General features: G+C 48.7%; 1 protein-coding gene across 1 annotated transcript in view; it reads left to right on the top strand.

Annotated features, from left to right (window-relative positions):
• LOC139416950 (arginine-glutamic acid dipeptide (RE) repeats a) overlaps nucleotides 1-16,471 on the top strand; it is a 347,908-nt gene that overhangs the window by 155,907 nt on the left and 175,530 nt on the right. The window contains exon 4 of the mRNA XM_071166149.1: nucleotides 5,856-5,926. Within this exon, the coding sequence (XP_071022250.1) occupies nucleotides 5,856-5,926 (71 nt within the window). The remainder of the gene's footprint in view (nucleotides 1-5,855; nucleotides 5,927-16,471) is intronic.

Consider the following 16,471-nt stretch of genomic DNA (forward strand, 5'->3'; position numbering starts at 1 on the left):
CGACCAGATCAATAAAAACAACACGACCAGATCAATAACAACAACACGACCAGATCAATAACAGCTGTAGATAACACGACCAGATCAATAACAACAACACGACCAGATCAATAACAACAACACGACCAGATCAGTAACAACAATACGACCAGATCAGTAACAACAATACGACCAGATCAATAACAACAATACGACCAGATCAATAACAACAATACGACCAGATCAATAACAACAATACGACCAGATCAATAACAACAACACGACCAGATCAATAACAACAACACGACCAGATCAATAACAACAACACGACCAGATCAATAACAACAATACGACCAGATCAATAACAACAACACGACCAGATCAGTAACAACAACACGACCAGATCAATAACAGCTGTACATAACACGACCAGATCAGTAACAACAACACGACCAGATCAATAACAACAATACGACCAGATCAATAACAACAATACGACCAGATCAATAACAACAATACGACCAGATCAATAACAACAATACGACCAGATCAATAACAACAACACGACCAGATCAATAACAACAACCCCGACCAGATCAATAACAGCTGTAGATAAAACACAACCAGATCAGTAACAACACGACCAGATCAGTAACAACAACAACCCCGACCAGATCAATAACAACAACAACCCCGACCAGATCAATAACAACAACATCCACCGACCAGATCAATAACAACAACATCCACCGACCAGATCAACAACAACAACCCCGACCTGATCAATAACAACAACAACCCCGACCTGATCAATAACAACAACAACCCCGACCAGATCAATAACAACAACAACCCCGACCAGATCAATAACAACAACAACCCCGACCTGATCAATAACAACAACATCCACCGACCAGATCAATAACAACAACAACCCCGACCAGATCAATAACAACAACAACCCCGACCAGATCAATAACAACAACAACACGACCAGATCAATAACAACAACAACCCCGACCAGATCAATAACAACAACAACCCCGACCAGATCAATAACAACAACAACCCCGACCAGATCAATAACAACAACAACACGACCAGATCAATAACAACAACAACCCGCACAAACAAATTATTAACGATGCCCACGGCAACTGACAGGAAGAAAATATAGAAGCTTCTAGAAGCGTCTTGTTTGCCTGCCTGGGTCATGTTTAATAGGGAATGCTGTAGCAAAACCTTTTTCTAAACAGTAAAGGGTTATAAGTGTTTCAGTTCATTTTCTTTTGGCCTTATGAACACGTCTGCAAGTGCCTCCTACCTGAAAGAGACCACTCCTGTGTCCCAAATGGTGCCCTTTTCCCTTCACAGTGCACTACTTCAGACCAGAGCCCCGTGGACCCTGACTGTGTATGGAATAAGGGGGGCATTTGGCACCCTGACATGTCTCCTCCTACCTACGTCTGTGCTTCCTCAATGCTAATGCTAAGTGTGCCGTTGTCATTGACTCTGAATTGCTAATGCTAACGGTCTGTCAGAGGCTTTTGTAGAATATAAAGGAAGGTTCAGAGAGGGCAAGGAGGCCCTCCCCCATTTCTCGCGCTCTCTCTCTCTCGCTGGCTGGCTGGCCGGCAGTTAGCATGTCGTGACTGCTCAGTGACTCATGTCAGAATGTTCAGTGTTGGGTAAAGGGCAGCGAGGCCAGATCAGACTCTACACACTGATTGGTTGTGGATCATTACATGTCTGCTTTTACAATCAATAGTGAAAAGTAGATGAATACATCAGACCTCTGATTGTGTATCTTACTCCCTCTCTCTGTGTGTGTGTGTGTGTGTGTGGCTGCCTTTATAATGCATGTTTTGCCAAGCAGAATCTATTCTGATACCTTTTGCTTACAACATTCAGAAAACAACACCTGATAGTTTTTCTTTACAAAGAGACCTGAAATAGAACAGGAATTATCATGTTTTATCTTAATGAACTAGAGGTTTAAGGAGAGTTCACTGCTAGCTGGCTGTTTAACTGGTCTGGTACAGCCTAACACCCTGGTCTGTGTTACAGCCTAACACCCTGGTCTGTGTTACAGACTAACCCCCTGGTCTGTGTTACAGACTAACCCCCTGGTCTGTGTTACAGACTAACCCCCTGGTCTGTGTTACAGACTAACCCCCTGGTCTGTGTTACAGACTAACCCCCTGGTCTGTGTTACAGACTAACCCCCTGGTCTGTGTTACAGACTAACCCCCTGGTCTGTGTTACAGACTAACCCCCTGGTCTGTGTTACAGCCTAACCCCCTGGTCTGTGTTACAGCCTAACCCCCTGGTCTGTGTTACAGCCTAACCCCCTGGTCTGTGTTACAGCCTAACCCCCTGGTCTGTGTCACAGCCTAACCCCCTGGTCGGTGTCACAGCCTAACCCCCTGGTCTGTGTCACAGCCTAACCCCCTGGTCTGTGTCACAGCCTAACCCCCTGGTCTGTGTCACAGCCTAACCCCCTGGTCTGTGTTACAGCCTAACCCCCTGGTCTGTGGTACAGCCTAACCCCCCGGTCTGTGGTACAGCCTAACCCCCCGGTCTGTGGTACAGCCTAACCCCCCGGTCTGTGGTACAGCCTAACCCCCCGGTCTGTGGTACAGCCTAACCCCCCGGTCTGTGGTACAGCCTAACCCCCCGGTCTGTGGTACAGCCTAACCCCCCGGTCTGTGGTACAGCCTAACCCCCCGGTCTGTGTTACAGCCTGACCCCCCGGTCTGTGTTACAGCCTGACCCCCCGGTCTGTGTTACAGCCTAACCCCCCGGTCTGTATTACAGCCTAACCCCCCGGTCTGTATTACAGCCTAACCCCCCCGGTCTGTGGTACAGCCTAACCCCCCGGTCTGTGGTACAGCCTAACCCCCCGGTCTGTGGTACAGCCTAACCCCCTGGTCTCCCCTCCTCTCAGCAGCAGAAGTGTCATGCTATGTCCCAAATGGCCCCCTATTCCCTATATAGTTAGTTCCCTATGGGCCCTGGTGAAAAGTAGTGCACTCCATATGGAATAGGGCACCATTTGTCCTGTAGCCGGTGTCTTTTTGTCTCCTGTGCTGTGTGAATGTTTTTGTTAAGGAGTTGAGGGTTGATGACCTGGCCATAGCACCAGTCACATTCAATTTAGCAGCACAGCCCGACTAGTCCGAATTCAAACACACAATCCGTCACAGTGCTTTCCTTAAGTACATTGAGTAGCCGGGCAAATTAGAAAATGTATGCAGACAGGGAATTCCTGGCTGGGTGTGGGGGGGGGTCCGGGGGAGCGTGCCCCGCAAAAAAAGTTGTGCAGCACAAGCTCTATTTTAGTGGCATCTGGTACAATCTAATGCCTTGATTCGTTCCGAAATACGAAACTACATTATTGAATACTTCACCTCCCAGATAGGACCGGGCGATGCACGATATCTAAATAAAATCAAACACTTTTTTCTCTAAGCTTTGTACAATTTAAAGGTTAAAGACCCATCATTTCAAATGGTCAGCAATAATCTAATGAGTTCAGCACTACTGATTTCAGAAATTATAACTCGGCTAATTATAAGCCTTCCACAACCATAATACCCACTAATTATGTCATTATTTTCATTTCAAGTGTGTTAAATGCATTTCAGTTGAATGCATTGTTGTACTACTGACTAGGTGTGTCCCCCCCCCCCCCCCCCTTTCCCAATTTCCCCTTAATAATGTCACTGGAGGCTGTTGAAAACATGTATTGAGACCACAACAAAAAAAGTGTCAGTAGTTTGCTTAGGATCACACCAGAGTTAGTCTAATTACATGGGAGTAACAGGACTACCCTAGGATCACACCAGAGTTAGTCTAATTACATGGGAGTAACAGGACTACCCTAGGATCACACCAGAGTTAGTCTAATTACATGGGAGTAACAGGACTACCCTAGGATCACACCAGAGTTAGTCTAATTACATGGGAGTAACAGGACTACCCTAGGATCACACCAGAGTTAGTCTAATTACATGGGAGTAACAGGACTACCCTAGGATCACACCAGAGTTAGTCTAATTACATGGGAGTAACAGGACTACCCTATGATCACACCAGAGTTAGTCTAATTACATGGGAGTAACAGGACTACCCTAGGATCACACCAGAGTTAGTCTAATTACATGGGAGTAACAGGACTACCCTAGGATCACACCAGAGTTAGTCTAATTACATGGGAGTAACAGGACTACCCTAGGATCACACCAGAGCTAGTCTAATTACATGGGAGTAACAGGACTACCCTAGGATCACACCAGAGTTAGTCTAATTACATGGGAGTAACAGGACTACCCTAGGATCACACCAGAGTTAGTCTAATTACATGGGAGTAACAGGACTACCCTAGGATCACACCAGAGTTAGTCTAATTACATGGGAGTAACAGGACTACCCTAGGATCACACCAGAGTTAGTCTAATTACATGGGAGTAACAGGACTACCCTAGGATCACACCAGAGCTAGTCTAATTACATGGGAGTAACAGGACTACCCTAGGATCACACCAGAGCTAGTCTAATTACATGGGAGTAACAGGACTACCCTAGGATCACACCAGAGTTAGTCTAATTACATGGGAGTAACAGGACTACCCTAGGATCACACCAGAGTTAGTCTAATTACATGGGAGTAACAGGACTACCCTAGGATCACACCAGAGTTAGTCTAATTACATGGGAGTAACAGGACTACCCTAGGATCACACCAGAGTTAGTCTAATTACATGGGAGTAACAGGACTACCCTAGGATCACACCAAAGTTAGTCTAATTACATGGGAGTAACAGGACTACCCTAGGATCACACCAGAGTTAGCCTAATTACATGGGAGTAACAGGACTACCCTAGGATCACACCAGAGCTAGTCTAATTACATGGGAGTAACAGGACTACCCTAGGATCACACCAAAGTTAGTCTAATTACATGGGAGTAACAGGACTACCCTAATTACATGGGAGTAACAGAACTACCCTAATTACATGGGAGTAACAGGACTACCCTAATTACATGGGAGTAACAGGACTACCCTAATTACATGGTAGTAACAGGACTACCCTAGGATCACACCAGAGTTAGTCTAATTACATGGGAGTAACAGGACTACCCTAATTACATGGGAGTAACAGGACTACCCTAATTACATGGGAGTAACAGGACTACCCTAATTACATGGGAGTAACAGGACTACCCTAATTACATGGGAGTAACAGGACTACCCTAATTACATGGGAGTAACAGGACTACCCTAATTACATGGGAGTAACAGGACTACCCTAAATACATGGGAGTAACAGGACTACCCTAATTACATGGGAGTAACAGGACTACCCTAATTACATGGGAGTAACAGGACTACCCTAATTACATGGGAGTAACGGGACTACCCTAAGACTGTATTCTACTTGGAGGTGTGGTCACGTTAAGCTACGCCTCGCTGTGTGTTTCTGTACTGTATTTTAATATACACCTCTATTGATAGACTTTGCTGTTTGTGTTTTAAATGTACCTTCTATAACAGTATTTTAAATGTTTGGTTTATTTAAATTCGATACGCAACTCCGGCGAGTATAATGTCAGTTTTTATAGTTTACTCTGTTTGCTACTTGAGTCATCTTTCTCTATCCCTGCCCCCTCTCACACCGAGTCCCGCCCCCTCTCACACCGAGTCCCGCCCCCTCTCACACCGAGTCCCGCCCCCTCTCACACCGAGTCCCGCCCCCTCTCACACCGAGTCCCGCCCCTTCTCACACCGAGTCCCGCCCCCTCTCACACCGCTAGAGCTGCTGCTGTCTACTCTTTCTATCATCCTCTAACTGTCTCTTTCTCTGTGTTTCAGATTGTGTATATATGGAGAGCCGCAGGCCCAACACTCCCTACTTCATATGTAGCATTCAGGATTTTAAACTGGTGAGTACTAGCCTTTTCCTTCCTCTGTCCCCGAGCAGGGCTCCTACCCTGTCCCTATAACCCTGACCCCTGAGCAGGGCTCCTACCCTGTCCCTATAACCCTGACCCCTGAGCAGGGCTCCTACCCTGTCCCTATAACCCTGACCCCTGAGCAGGGCTCCTACCCTGTCCCTATAACCCTGGCCCCTGAGCAGGGCTCCTACCCTGTCCCTATAACCCTGGCCCCTGAGCAGGGCTCCTACCCTGTCCCTATAACCCTGACCCTGAGCAGGGCTCTAACCCTGTCCCCATAACCCTGACCCTGAGCAGGGCTCTAACCCTGTCCCCATAACCCTGACCCTGAGCAGGGCTCTAACCCTGTCCCCATAACCCTGACCCTGAGCAGGGCTCTAACCCTGTCCCCATAACCCTGACCCTGAGCAGGGCTCCTACCCTTTCCCTATAACCCTGACCCTGAGCAGGGCTCTGACCCTGAGCAGGGCTCTAACCCTGTCCCCACAACCCTGACCCTGAGCAGGGCTCTAACCCTGTCCCCACAACCCTGACCCTGAGCAGGGCTCTAACCCTGTCCCTATAACCCTGGTCCCTGAGCAGGGCTCTAACCCTGTCCCTATAACCCTGGTCCCTGAGCAGGGCTCTAACCCTGGCCCTATAACCCTGACCCTGAGCAGGGCTCTAACCCTGTCCCTATAACCCTGACCCTGAGCAGGGCTCTAACCCTGGCCCTATAACCCTGGCCCCGAGCAGGGCTCTAACCCTGTCCCTATAACCCTGGCCCTGAGCAGGGCTCTAACCCTGTCCCTATAACCCTGGCCCTGAACAGGGCTCTAACCCTGTCCCTATAACCCTGGCCCTGAGCAGGGCTCTAACCCTGTCCCTATAACCCTGGTCCCTGAGCAGGGCTCTAACCCTGTCCCTATAACCCTGGCCCTGAGCAGGGCTCTAACCCTGTCCCTATAACCCTGGTCCCTGAGCAGGGCTCTAACCTTGTCCCTATAACCCTGGTCCCTGAGCAGGGCTCTAACCCTGTCCCTATAACCCTGGCCCCTGAGCAGGGCTCTATCCCTGTCCCTATAACCCTGGCCCCTGAGCAGGGCTCTAACCCTGTCCCTATAACCCTGGCCCCTGAGCAGGGCTCTAACCCTGTCCCTATAACCCTGGCCCCTGAGCAGGGCTCTAACCCTGTCCCTATAACCCTGGCCCCTGAGCAGGGCTCTATCCCTAACCCTCAGTCACCCCCTAGCCTGCTCTTAACTGCAGGCCCCACCACTGTTGTTGGAATGCCTAGGCCCTTCAAACAGCTCTTTGATGTGGGTGTTATCGTCATTCGTATGTTTTGGGGGAAATGCAGACGGCCTGTTTTCTGTGTTTTATGGAAGGCAGATGGTGAGTGAAGCATGTGGATGTAGAGTCATCTGTCACTGTGCAGACTGACGTTAAGTTGAACAGGGGACATCTGACTCCCTGTATATCAACCGTTGGGTCTTACCCATGCGTTCCTAGTGGTTATGTCCAACGTAGGCTTGGGCGGTATGCCGTATATACGGAAAAACGCCACAGGATATTTTTTTTTAATACCGTCAAAACTATTTCTTTGAGGTTTTTCAATAAATGTAAATAATTGCAGCTACTTTAAGTTAAAACCTGCAGTCAACTTGTGCAGTACGTTAGGAGATAAAGAAGATCATTTCGTTGTTAATTTCACCTGTCACATTACGAACACATTACGAACACATTACGAACACATTATGAACACATTATGAACACATTATGAAGCTGGTGAGTCCGTAGCGTTGTAGTTCTATCAGCTGGTGAGTCCTTAGCGTTGTAGTTCTATCAGCTGGTGAGTCCATAGTTCTATCAGCTGGTGAGTCCGTAGTGTTGTAGTTCTATCAGCTGGTGAGTCCGTAGTGTTGTAGTTCTATCAGCTGGTGATGCCGTAGCGTTGTAGTTCTATCAGCTGGTGAGTCCGTAGCGTTGTAGTTCTATCAGCTGGTGAGTCCGTAGTGCTGTAGTTCTATCAGCTGGTGAGTCCGTAGTGTTGTAGTTCTATCAGCTGGTGAGTCCATAGTGTTGTAGTTCTATCAGCTGGTGAGTCCGTAGTGTTGTAGTTCTATCAGCTGGTGAGTCCGTAGTTCTATCAGCTGGTGAGTCCGTAGTGTTGTAGTTCTATCAGCTAGTGAGTCCGTAGTTCTATCAGCTGGTGAGTCCGTAGTGTTGTAGTTCTATCAGCTGGTGAGTCCGTAGTGTTGTAGTTCTATCAGCTGGTGAGTCCGTAGTGTTGTAGTTCTATCAGCTGGTGAGTCCGTAGTGTTGTAGTTCTATCAGCTGGTGAGTCCGTGGTGTTGTAGTTCTATCAGCTGGTGAGTCCATAGTGTTGTAGTTCTATCAGCTGGTGAGTCCATAGTGTTGTAGTTCTATCAGCTGGTGAGTCCGTAGCGTTGTAGTTCTATCAGCTGGTGAGTCCGTAGCGTTGTAGTTCTATCAGCTGGTGAGTCCATAGTTCTATCAGCTGGTGAGTCCGTAGTGTTGTAGTTCTATCAGCTGGTGAGTCCTTAGCGTTGTAGTTCTATCAGCTGGTGAGTCCATAGTTCTATCAGCTGGTGAGTCCGTAGTGTTGTAGTTCTATCAGCTGGTGAGTCCGTAGTGTTGTAGTTCTATCAGCTGGTGAGTCCGTAGTGTTGTAGTTCTATCAGCTGGTGAGTCCGTAGTGTTGTAGTTCTATCAGCTGGTGAGTCCGTAGTGTTGTAGTTCTATCAGCTGGTGAGTCCGTAGTGTTGTAGTTCTATCAGCTGGTGAGTCCGTAGTGTTGTAGTTCTATCAGCTGGTGAGTCCGTAGTGTTGTAGTTCTATCAGCTGGTGAGTCCGTAGTGTTGTAGTTCTATCAGCTGGTGAGTCCGTAGTGTTGTAGTTCTATCAGCTGGTGAGTCCGTGGTGTTGTAGTTCTATCAGCTGGTGAGTCCATAGTGTTGTAGTTCTATCAGCTGGTGAGTCCATAGTGTTGTAGTTCTATCAGCTGGTGAGTCCGTAGCGTTGTAGTTCTATCAGCTGGTGAGTCCATAGTTCTATCAGCTGGTGAGTCCGTAGTGTTGTAGTTCTATCAGCTGGTGAGTCCTTAGCGTTGTAGTTCTATCAGCTGGTGAGTCCATAGTTCTATCAGCTGGTGAGTCCGTAGTGTTGTAGTTCTATCAGCTGGTGAGTCCGTAGTGTTGTAGTTCTATCAGCTGGTGAGTCCGTAGTGTTGTAGTTCTATCAGCTGGTGAGTCCGTAGTGTTGTAGTTCTATCAGCTGGTGAGTCCGTGGTGTTGTAGTTCTATCAGCTGGTGAGTCCGTAGTGTTGTAGTTCTATCAGCTGGTGAGTCCGTAGTGTTGTAGTTCTATCAGCTGGTGAGTCCGTGGTGTTGTAGTTCTATCAGGGAGTCTCTGTTGTACGGTGTACATGAGGTGAAGTTCACTAGTATGCAATCAGCTATCTTATAATGGCTTTCTGCCAGAAGTCAAACAGCTCTGGATGTGTTATCTGTACAGCTGCCAGTTTTTTCCCTTGTGCTTCCTACTAGAGTTTTTAATTCTCTTCTGGTCTTCTCCCCTCTGCTCTGTGCACACATGCTGCTGTTCCGTCAGAAAAGCATGCATCACAACTTCGCTCATTTACACTCTTCCTCTCCTTCACTTTCGGTTGCAAATGTCCACACTCACTGAAAATGACATTCGGTAGCTACTACCCATGCTGAAAATGACATTCGGTAGCTACTACCCATGCTGAAAATGACATTCGGTAGCTACTACCCATGCTGAAAATGACATTCGGTAGCTACTACCCATGCTGAAAATGACATTCGGTAGCTACTACCCATGCTGAAAATGACATTCGGTAGCTACTACCCATGCTGAAAATGACATTCGGTAGCTACTACCCATGCTGAAAATGACATTCGGTAGCTACTACCCATGCTGAAAATGACATTCGGTAGCTACTACCCATGCTGAAAATGACATTCGGTAGCTACTACCCATGCTGAAAATGACATTCGGTAGCTACTATCCATGCTGAAAATGACATTCGGTAGCTACTACCCATGCTGAAAATGACATTCGGTAGCTACTACCCATGCTGAAAATGACATTCGGTAGCTACTACCCATGCTGAAAATGACATTCGGTAGCTACTACACATGCTGAAAATGACATTCGGTAGCTACTACCCATGCTGAAAATGACATTCGGTAGCTACTAACTACCCTGGTTAAATAAAGGTGAAATAAAAAAAATATTTGATTTTGTTTGTGCTAATTTTGTTAGCATTCTGGTAGAGGCCCAACCGGGTTTTGCTTCTTAATCCCCCGCGTAAATCCCAGGATGAGAGAAGGATGGTATGACGATATGCAAGTCTGTATACCGCCCAAGCCATAATCTATTACATTTCTCTGTCCAATGTTCACTCGAACGTTGTGTTCATTTATGTAGGTCCAGTAGGCACTGGACTTTAATGGTTTAGCAAACAGAGGAAACAGACAGAGAATTCCTGGAGTTATTTTCCTGCCAAGTAGAATAGTGTGAGGTGTAAATGTGGATTGATGTTTCTTTCTCAATTAAGACGACCTGGAAAATGCTTTTCTGTGTGAGGGGGCGGCCTATAAAATGATATATCTGATCGTGTCTATTGTTGCTAGCCGAGATGGATTGTGCTGAATATTTTAAGGAGACAATTGTCTGAGACTTTAATGGATGTAATGAAGAAGCACTTTAAAACATTTTTTATTTTAAATCTTTTCACCTCCAAAATTGTCTGAATTGCCTCGAGATTGTAATTTGCTGCTTCGTAAAGGGCTTGCTCCTCAATGGGGACGAGGGAGTATGCTCACTTTGTTTTCCCGGCTCAGCAACAAACACACATTTTTTTTTACGGTGCTGCCTGCACTGCAGGTGAACTGGTTTTGATAGCTGCAACAGACCATATCTATGGTTGCTCTGTAGCAGGGTTTCCACTGAGACTCTGTAGCAGGGTTTCTACCGAGACTCTGTAGCAGGGTTTCTACTGAGACTCGGTAGCAGGGTTTCTACTGAGACTCTGTAGCAGGGTTTCTACCGAGACTCTGTAGCAGGGTTTCTACTGAGACTCTGTAGCAGGGTTTCTACTAAGACTCTGTAGCAGGGTTTCTACTGAGACTCTGTAGCAGGGTTTCTACTGAGACTCTGTAGCAGGGTTTCCACTAAGACTCTGTAGCAGGGTTTCTACCGAGACTCTGTAGCAGGGTTTCTACTGAGACTCTGTAGCAGGGTTTCTACTAAGACTCTGTAGCAGGGTTTCTACCGAGACTCTGTAGCAGGGTTTCTACTGAGACTCTGTAGCAGGGTTTCTACTGAGACTCTGTAGCAGGGTTTCTACTAAGACTCTGTAGCAGGGTTTCTACTGAGACTCTGTAGCAGGGTTTCTACTAAGACTCTGTAGCAGGGTTTCTACTAAGACTCTGTAGCAGGGTTTCTACTGAGACTCTGTAGCAGGGTTTCTACTGAGACTCTGTAGCAGGGTTTCTACTAAGACTCTGTAGCAGGGTTTCTACTAAGACTCTGTAGCAGGGTTTCCACTAAGACTCTGTAGCAGGGTTTCTACTAAGACTCTGTAGCAGGGTTTCTACTAAGACTCTGTAGCAGGGTTTCTACTGAGACTCTGTAGCAGGGTTTCTACTGAGACTCTGTAGCAGGGTTTCTACTGAGACTCGGTAGCAGGGTTTCTACTGAGACTCTGTAGCAGGGTTTCTACTAAGACTCTGTAGCAGGGTTTCTACTGAGACTCTGTAGCAGGGTTTCTACTGAGACTCTGTAGCAGGGTTTCTACTGAGACTCTGTAGCAGGGTTTCTACTAAGACTCTGTAGCAGGGTTTCTACTGAGACTCTGTAGCAGGGTTTCTACTGAGACTCTGTAGCAGGGTTTCTACTGAGACTCGGTAGCAGGGTTTCTACTGAGACTCTGTAGCAGGGTTTCTACTAAGACTCTGTAGCAGGGTTTCTACCGAGACTCTGTAGCAGGGTTTCTACCGAGACTCTGTAGCAGGGTTTCTACTGAGACTCTGTAGCAGGGTTTCTACTGAGACTCTGTAGCAGGGTTTCTACTAAGACTCTGTAGCAGGGTTTCTACTGAGACTCTGTAGCAGGGTTTCTACTGAGACTCTGTAGCAGGGTTTCTACTGAGACTCGGTAGCAGGGTTTCTACTGAGACTCTGTAGCAGGGTTTCTACTAAGACTCTGTAGCAGGGTTTCTACTGAGACTCTGTAGCAGGGTTTCTACTGAGACTCTGTAGCAGGGTTTCTACTGAGACTCTGTAGCAGGGTTTCTACTAAGACTCTGTAGCAGGGTTTCTACTGAGACTCTGTAGCAGGGTTTCTACTGAGACTCTGTAGCAGGGTTTCTACTGAGACTCGGTAGCAGGGTTTCTACTGAGACTCTGTAGCAGGGTTTCTACTAAGACTCTGTAGCAGGGTTTCTACCGAGACTCTGTAGCAGGGTTTCTACCGAGACTCTGTAGCAGGGTTTCTACTGAGACTCTGTAGCAGGGTTTCTACTGAGACTCTGTAGCAGGGTTTCTACTAAGACTCTGTAGCAGGGTTTCTACTGAGACTCTGTAGCAGGGTTTCTACTAAGACTCTGTAGCAGGGTTTCTACCGAGACTCTGTAGCAGGGTTTCTACTAAGACTCTGTAGCAGGGTTTCCACTAAGACTCTGTAGCAGGGTTTCTACTGAGACTCTGTAGCAGGGTTTCTACTGATACTCTGTAGCAGGGTTTCTACTGAGACTCTGTAGCAGGGTTTCTACTGAGACTCTGTAGCAGGGTTTCTACTGATACTCTGTAGCAGGGTTTCTACTAAGACTCTGTAGCAGGGTTTCTACTGAGACTCTGTAGCAGGGTTTCTACTGAGACTCTGTAGCAGGGTTTCTACTGAGACTCTGTAGCAGGGTTTCTACTGAGACTCTGTAGCAGGGTTTCTACTAAGACTCTGTAGCAGGGTTTCTACTAAGACTCTGTAGCAGGGTTTCCACTAAGACTCTGTAGCAGGGTTTCCACTAAGACTCTGTAGCAGGGCTTCCACTAAGACTCTGTAGCAGGGTTTCCACTAAGACTCTGTAGCAGGGTTTCCACTAATACTCTGTAGCAGGGTTTCCACTAAGACTCTGTAGCAGGGTTTCCACTAAGACTCTGTAGCAGGGTTTCCACTGAGACTCTGTAGCAGGGTTTCTACTGATACTCTGTAGCAGGGTTTCTACTGAGACTCTGTAGCAGGGTTTCTACTAAGACTCTGTAGCAGGGTTTCTACTAAGACTCTGTAGCAGGGTTTCTACTAAGACTCTGTAGCAGGGTTTCTACTGAGACTCTGTAGCAGGGCTTCTACTAAGACTCTGTAGCAGGGTTTCCACTAAGACTCTGTAGCAGGGCTTCTACTGAGACTCTGTAGCAGGGCTTCTACTGAGACTCTGTAGCAGGGCTTCCACTTAGTCCAAATGAAGCATCATTAAGCTGTTACTACAACCCCCTCTCATATCTATATTAACATGAGGCGCCTCTGTCTCTGAGCTGTGGATGAGGGGCCCGGGAAGGAGGCCCCCGGGGAGGAAGCCGGGTGATGATGGGAGGTCACTGCTGGGGCCACATGGCTCAGGGAGGAAGAAGCAGTGGGGGTGTGTGTGTGAGGGAAGTGTGTGTGTGTGTATCCTTAGCAGCAGTGCTTTAATCAGATTGCAGATATAGAGGGAGAGAGACGGCTGAGGACTCACACTAATAACACAGTGTTTGAGTCTCATCTACAGCTGGATGAAATGTGCTTCCAGAGGTCTCTGTCTAACAGAAATATGCCTAATTGTCCAGGGAGAGAGAGACAACAGGTTACATCAGCCTCTTTCTTTTCCCTCTCGCCCTCTGCCTGGTCTCTCGCCCTCTGCCTGGTCTCTCGCCCTCTGCCTGGTCTCTCGCCCTCTGCCTGGTCTCTCGCCCTCTGCCTGGTCTCTCGCCCTCTGCCTGGTCTCTCGCCCTCTGCCTGGTCTCTCTGCCTGGTCTCTCTGCCTGGTCTCTCGCCCTCTGCCTGGTCTCTGGCCCTCTCTCTGCCTGGTCTCTCTGCCTGGTCTCTCGCCCTCTGCCTGGTCTCTCGCCCTCTGCCTGGTCTCTCGCCCTCTGCCTGGTCTCTCGCCCTCTGCCTGGTCTCTCTGCCTGGTCTCTCTGCCTGGTCTCTCTGCCTGGTCTCTCGCCCTCTCTCTGCCTGGTCTCTCTGCCTGGTCTCTCTGCCTGGTCTCTCGCCCTCTGCCTGGTCTCTCGCCCTCTGCCTGGTCTCTCTGCCTGGTCTCTCGCCCTCTCTCTGCCTGGTCTCTCTGCCTGGTCTCTCGCCCTCTGCCTGGTCTCTCGCCCTCTCTCTGTCTGGTCTCTCGCCCTCTCTCTTCCTGGTCTCTCGCCCTCTCTCTGCCTGGTCTCTCGCCCTCTCTCTGCCTGGTCTCTCGCCCTCTCTCTGCCTGGTCTCTCGCCCTCTCTCTGCCTGGTCTCTCGCCCTCTGCCTGGTCTCTCGCCCTCTGCCTGGTCTCTCGCCCTCTGCCTGGTCTCTCGCCCTCTGCCTGGTCTCTCGCCCTCTCTCTGCCTGGTCTCTCGCCCTCTCTCTGCCTGGTCTCTCGCCCTCTCTCTGCCTGGTCTCTCGCCCTCTCTCTGCCTGGTCTCTCGCCCTCTCTCTGTCTGGTCTCTCGCCCTCTCTCTGCCTGGTCTCTCGCCCTCTGCCTGGTCTCTCGCCCTCTGCCTGGTCTCTCGCCCTCTCTCTGCCTGGTCTCTCGCCCTCTCGCTGCCTGGTCTCTCGCCCTCTGCCTGGTCTCTCGCCCTCTGCCTGGTCTCTCGCCCTCTGCCTGGTCTCTCTGCCTGGTCTCTCTGCCTGGTCTCTCGCCCTCTGCCTGGTCTCTGGCCCTCTCTCTGCCTGGTCTCTCTGCCTGGTCTCTCGCCCTCTGCCTGGTCTCTCGCCCTCTGCCTGGTCTCTCGCTCTCTGCCTGGTCTCTCTGCCTGGTCTCTCGCCCTCTCTCTGCCTGGTCTCTCTGCCTGGTCTCTCGCCCTCTGCCTGGTCTCTCGCCCTCTGCCTGGTCTCTCTAGCACTCCTCTCTATTCAAAGGGCTTCATTGACATGGGAAAGTTTTCAAAATAATAGACATTTCAAATGTTATATTGACTATGTACAGTTTTGTCACAATGTGAAATAGTTGGAGTATGAATTGGAAAATCAATAAACAGAGGTTGTATTTACAATGGTGAATCTCTGTCTCCCCTCTCTCGCTCTTTCTCCCATCATCTCTCCTCACTCCTGTAATTAATAAACAGCCATCTGCATGTGTGTGTGACCAGAGACGCTGTACCAGCTGTCACCTTGTTCTCTATACCCCCTGCTCCAGCAGCTGTCTGAAACGCACTGCATCCTCCGTTAGTCTAGCCAGCCAGCCAGCCAGCCAGCCAGCCAGCCAGCCAGCCAACCAGCCCAACTAAAAGCAACAAGCAAACAACCTCCGTTAGTCCAGCCAGCCAGCCAGCCAGCCAGCCAGCCAACCAGCCCAACTAAAAGCAACAAGCAAACAAACTCCGTTAGTCCAGCCAGCCAGCCAGCCAGCCAGCCAGCCAGCCAGCCAGCCAGCCAGCCAGCCCAACTAAAAGCAACAAGCCATAAAGATGAGATATTATACACACCCTCGCTGCCACTTGGCATTTAAATGCCACCATCATTCTGCAGCAGTCTCTTTAAACTCCTCTCAGCGTTTACCCACTTCTCACCTTTTAAATACTGGATTAAATACAAGCCCGGTTGATTTTACAGACAGGGAGACCCAGTGAGAGAGGTCGGGAGAGAGAGACGGACTGCTACAGATCTCTGCAGTCTAAAATGGCGGTGTGGACAGAAGTGATGGACTAGGGAAGGAGGGGACAGCGGCTGTGATCAATGAACTGTCACTTTCACGATGTGGTGTTGACTTTCAGAGGCAGGTCTAACTACCCTTTGTTGCAGACAGAACCTCTCACACTCCGTATCCAACTACCCTCGGTTGCAGACAGAACCTCTCACACTCCATATCCAACTACCCTCTGTTACAGACAGAACCTCTCACACTCCATATCCAACTACCCTCGGTTGCAGACAGAACCTCTCACACTCCATATCCAACTACCCTCTGTTACAGACAGAACCTCTCACACCACATATCCAACTACCCTCTGTTACAGACAGAACCTCTCACACTCCATATCCAACTACCCTCTGTTACAGACAGAGCCTCTCACACTCCATATCCAACTACCCTCTGTTACAGACAGGACCTCTCACACTCCGTATCCAACTACCCTCTGTTACAGACAGAACCTCTCACACTCCATATCCAACTACCCTCTGTTACAGACAGGACCTCTCACACTCCGTATCCAACTACCCTCTGTTACAGACAGAACCTCTCACACTCCATATCCAACTACCCTCTGTTACAGACAGAACCTCTCACACTTCACTTTCACCTGGAGTGGAGGAGGACGAGGAGGTACATAA

Source organism: Oncorhynchus clarkii, chromosome 9 (genome assembly GCF_045791955.1).
Source record: "Oncorhynchus clarkii lewisi isolate Uvic-CL-2024 chromosome 9, UVic_Ocla_1.0, whole genome shotgun sequence".
Lineage (NCBI taxonomy): Eukaryota > Metazoa > Chordata > Actinopteri > Salmoniformes > Salmonidae > Oncorhynchus > Oncorhynchus clarkii.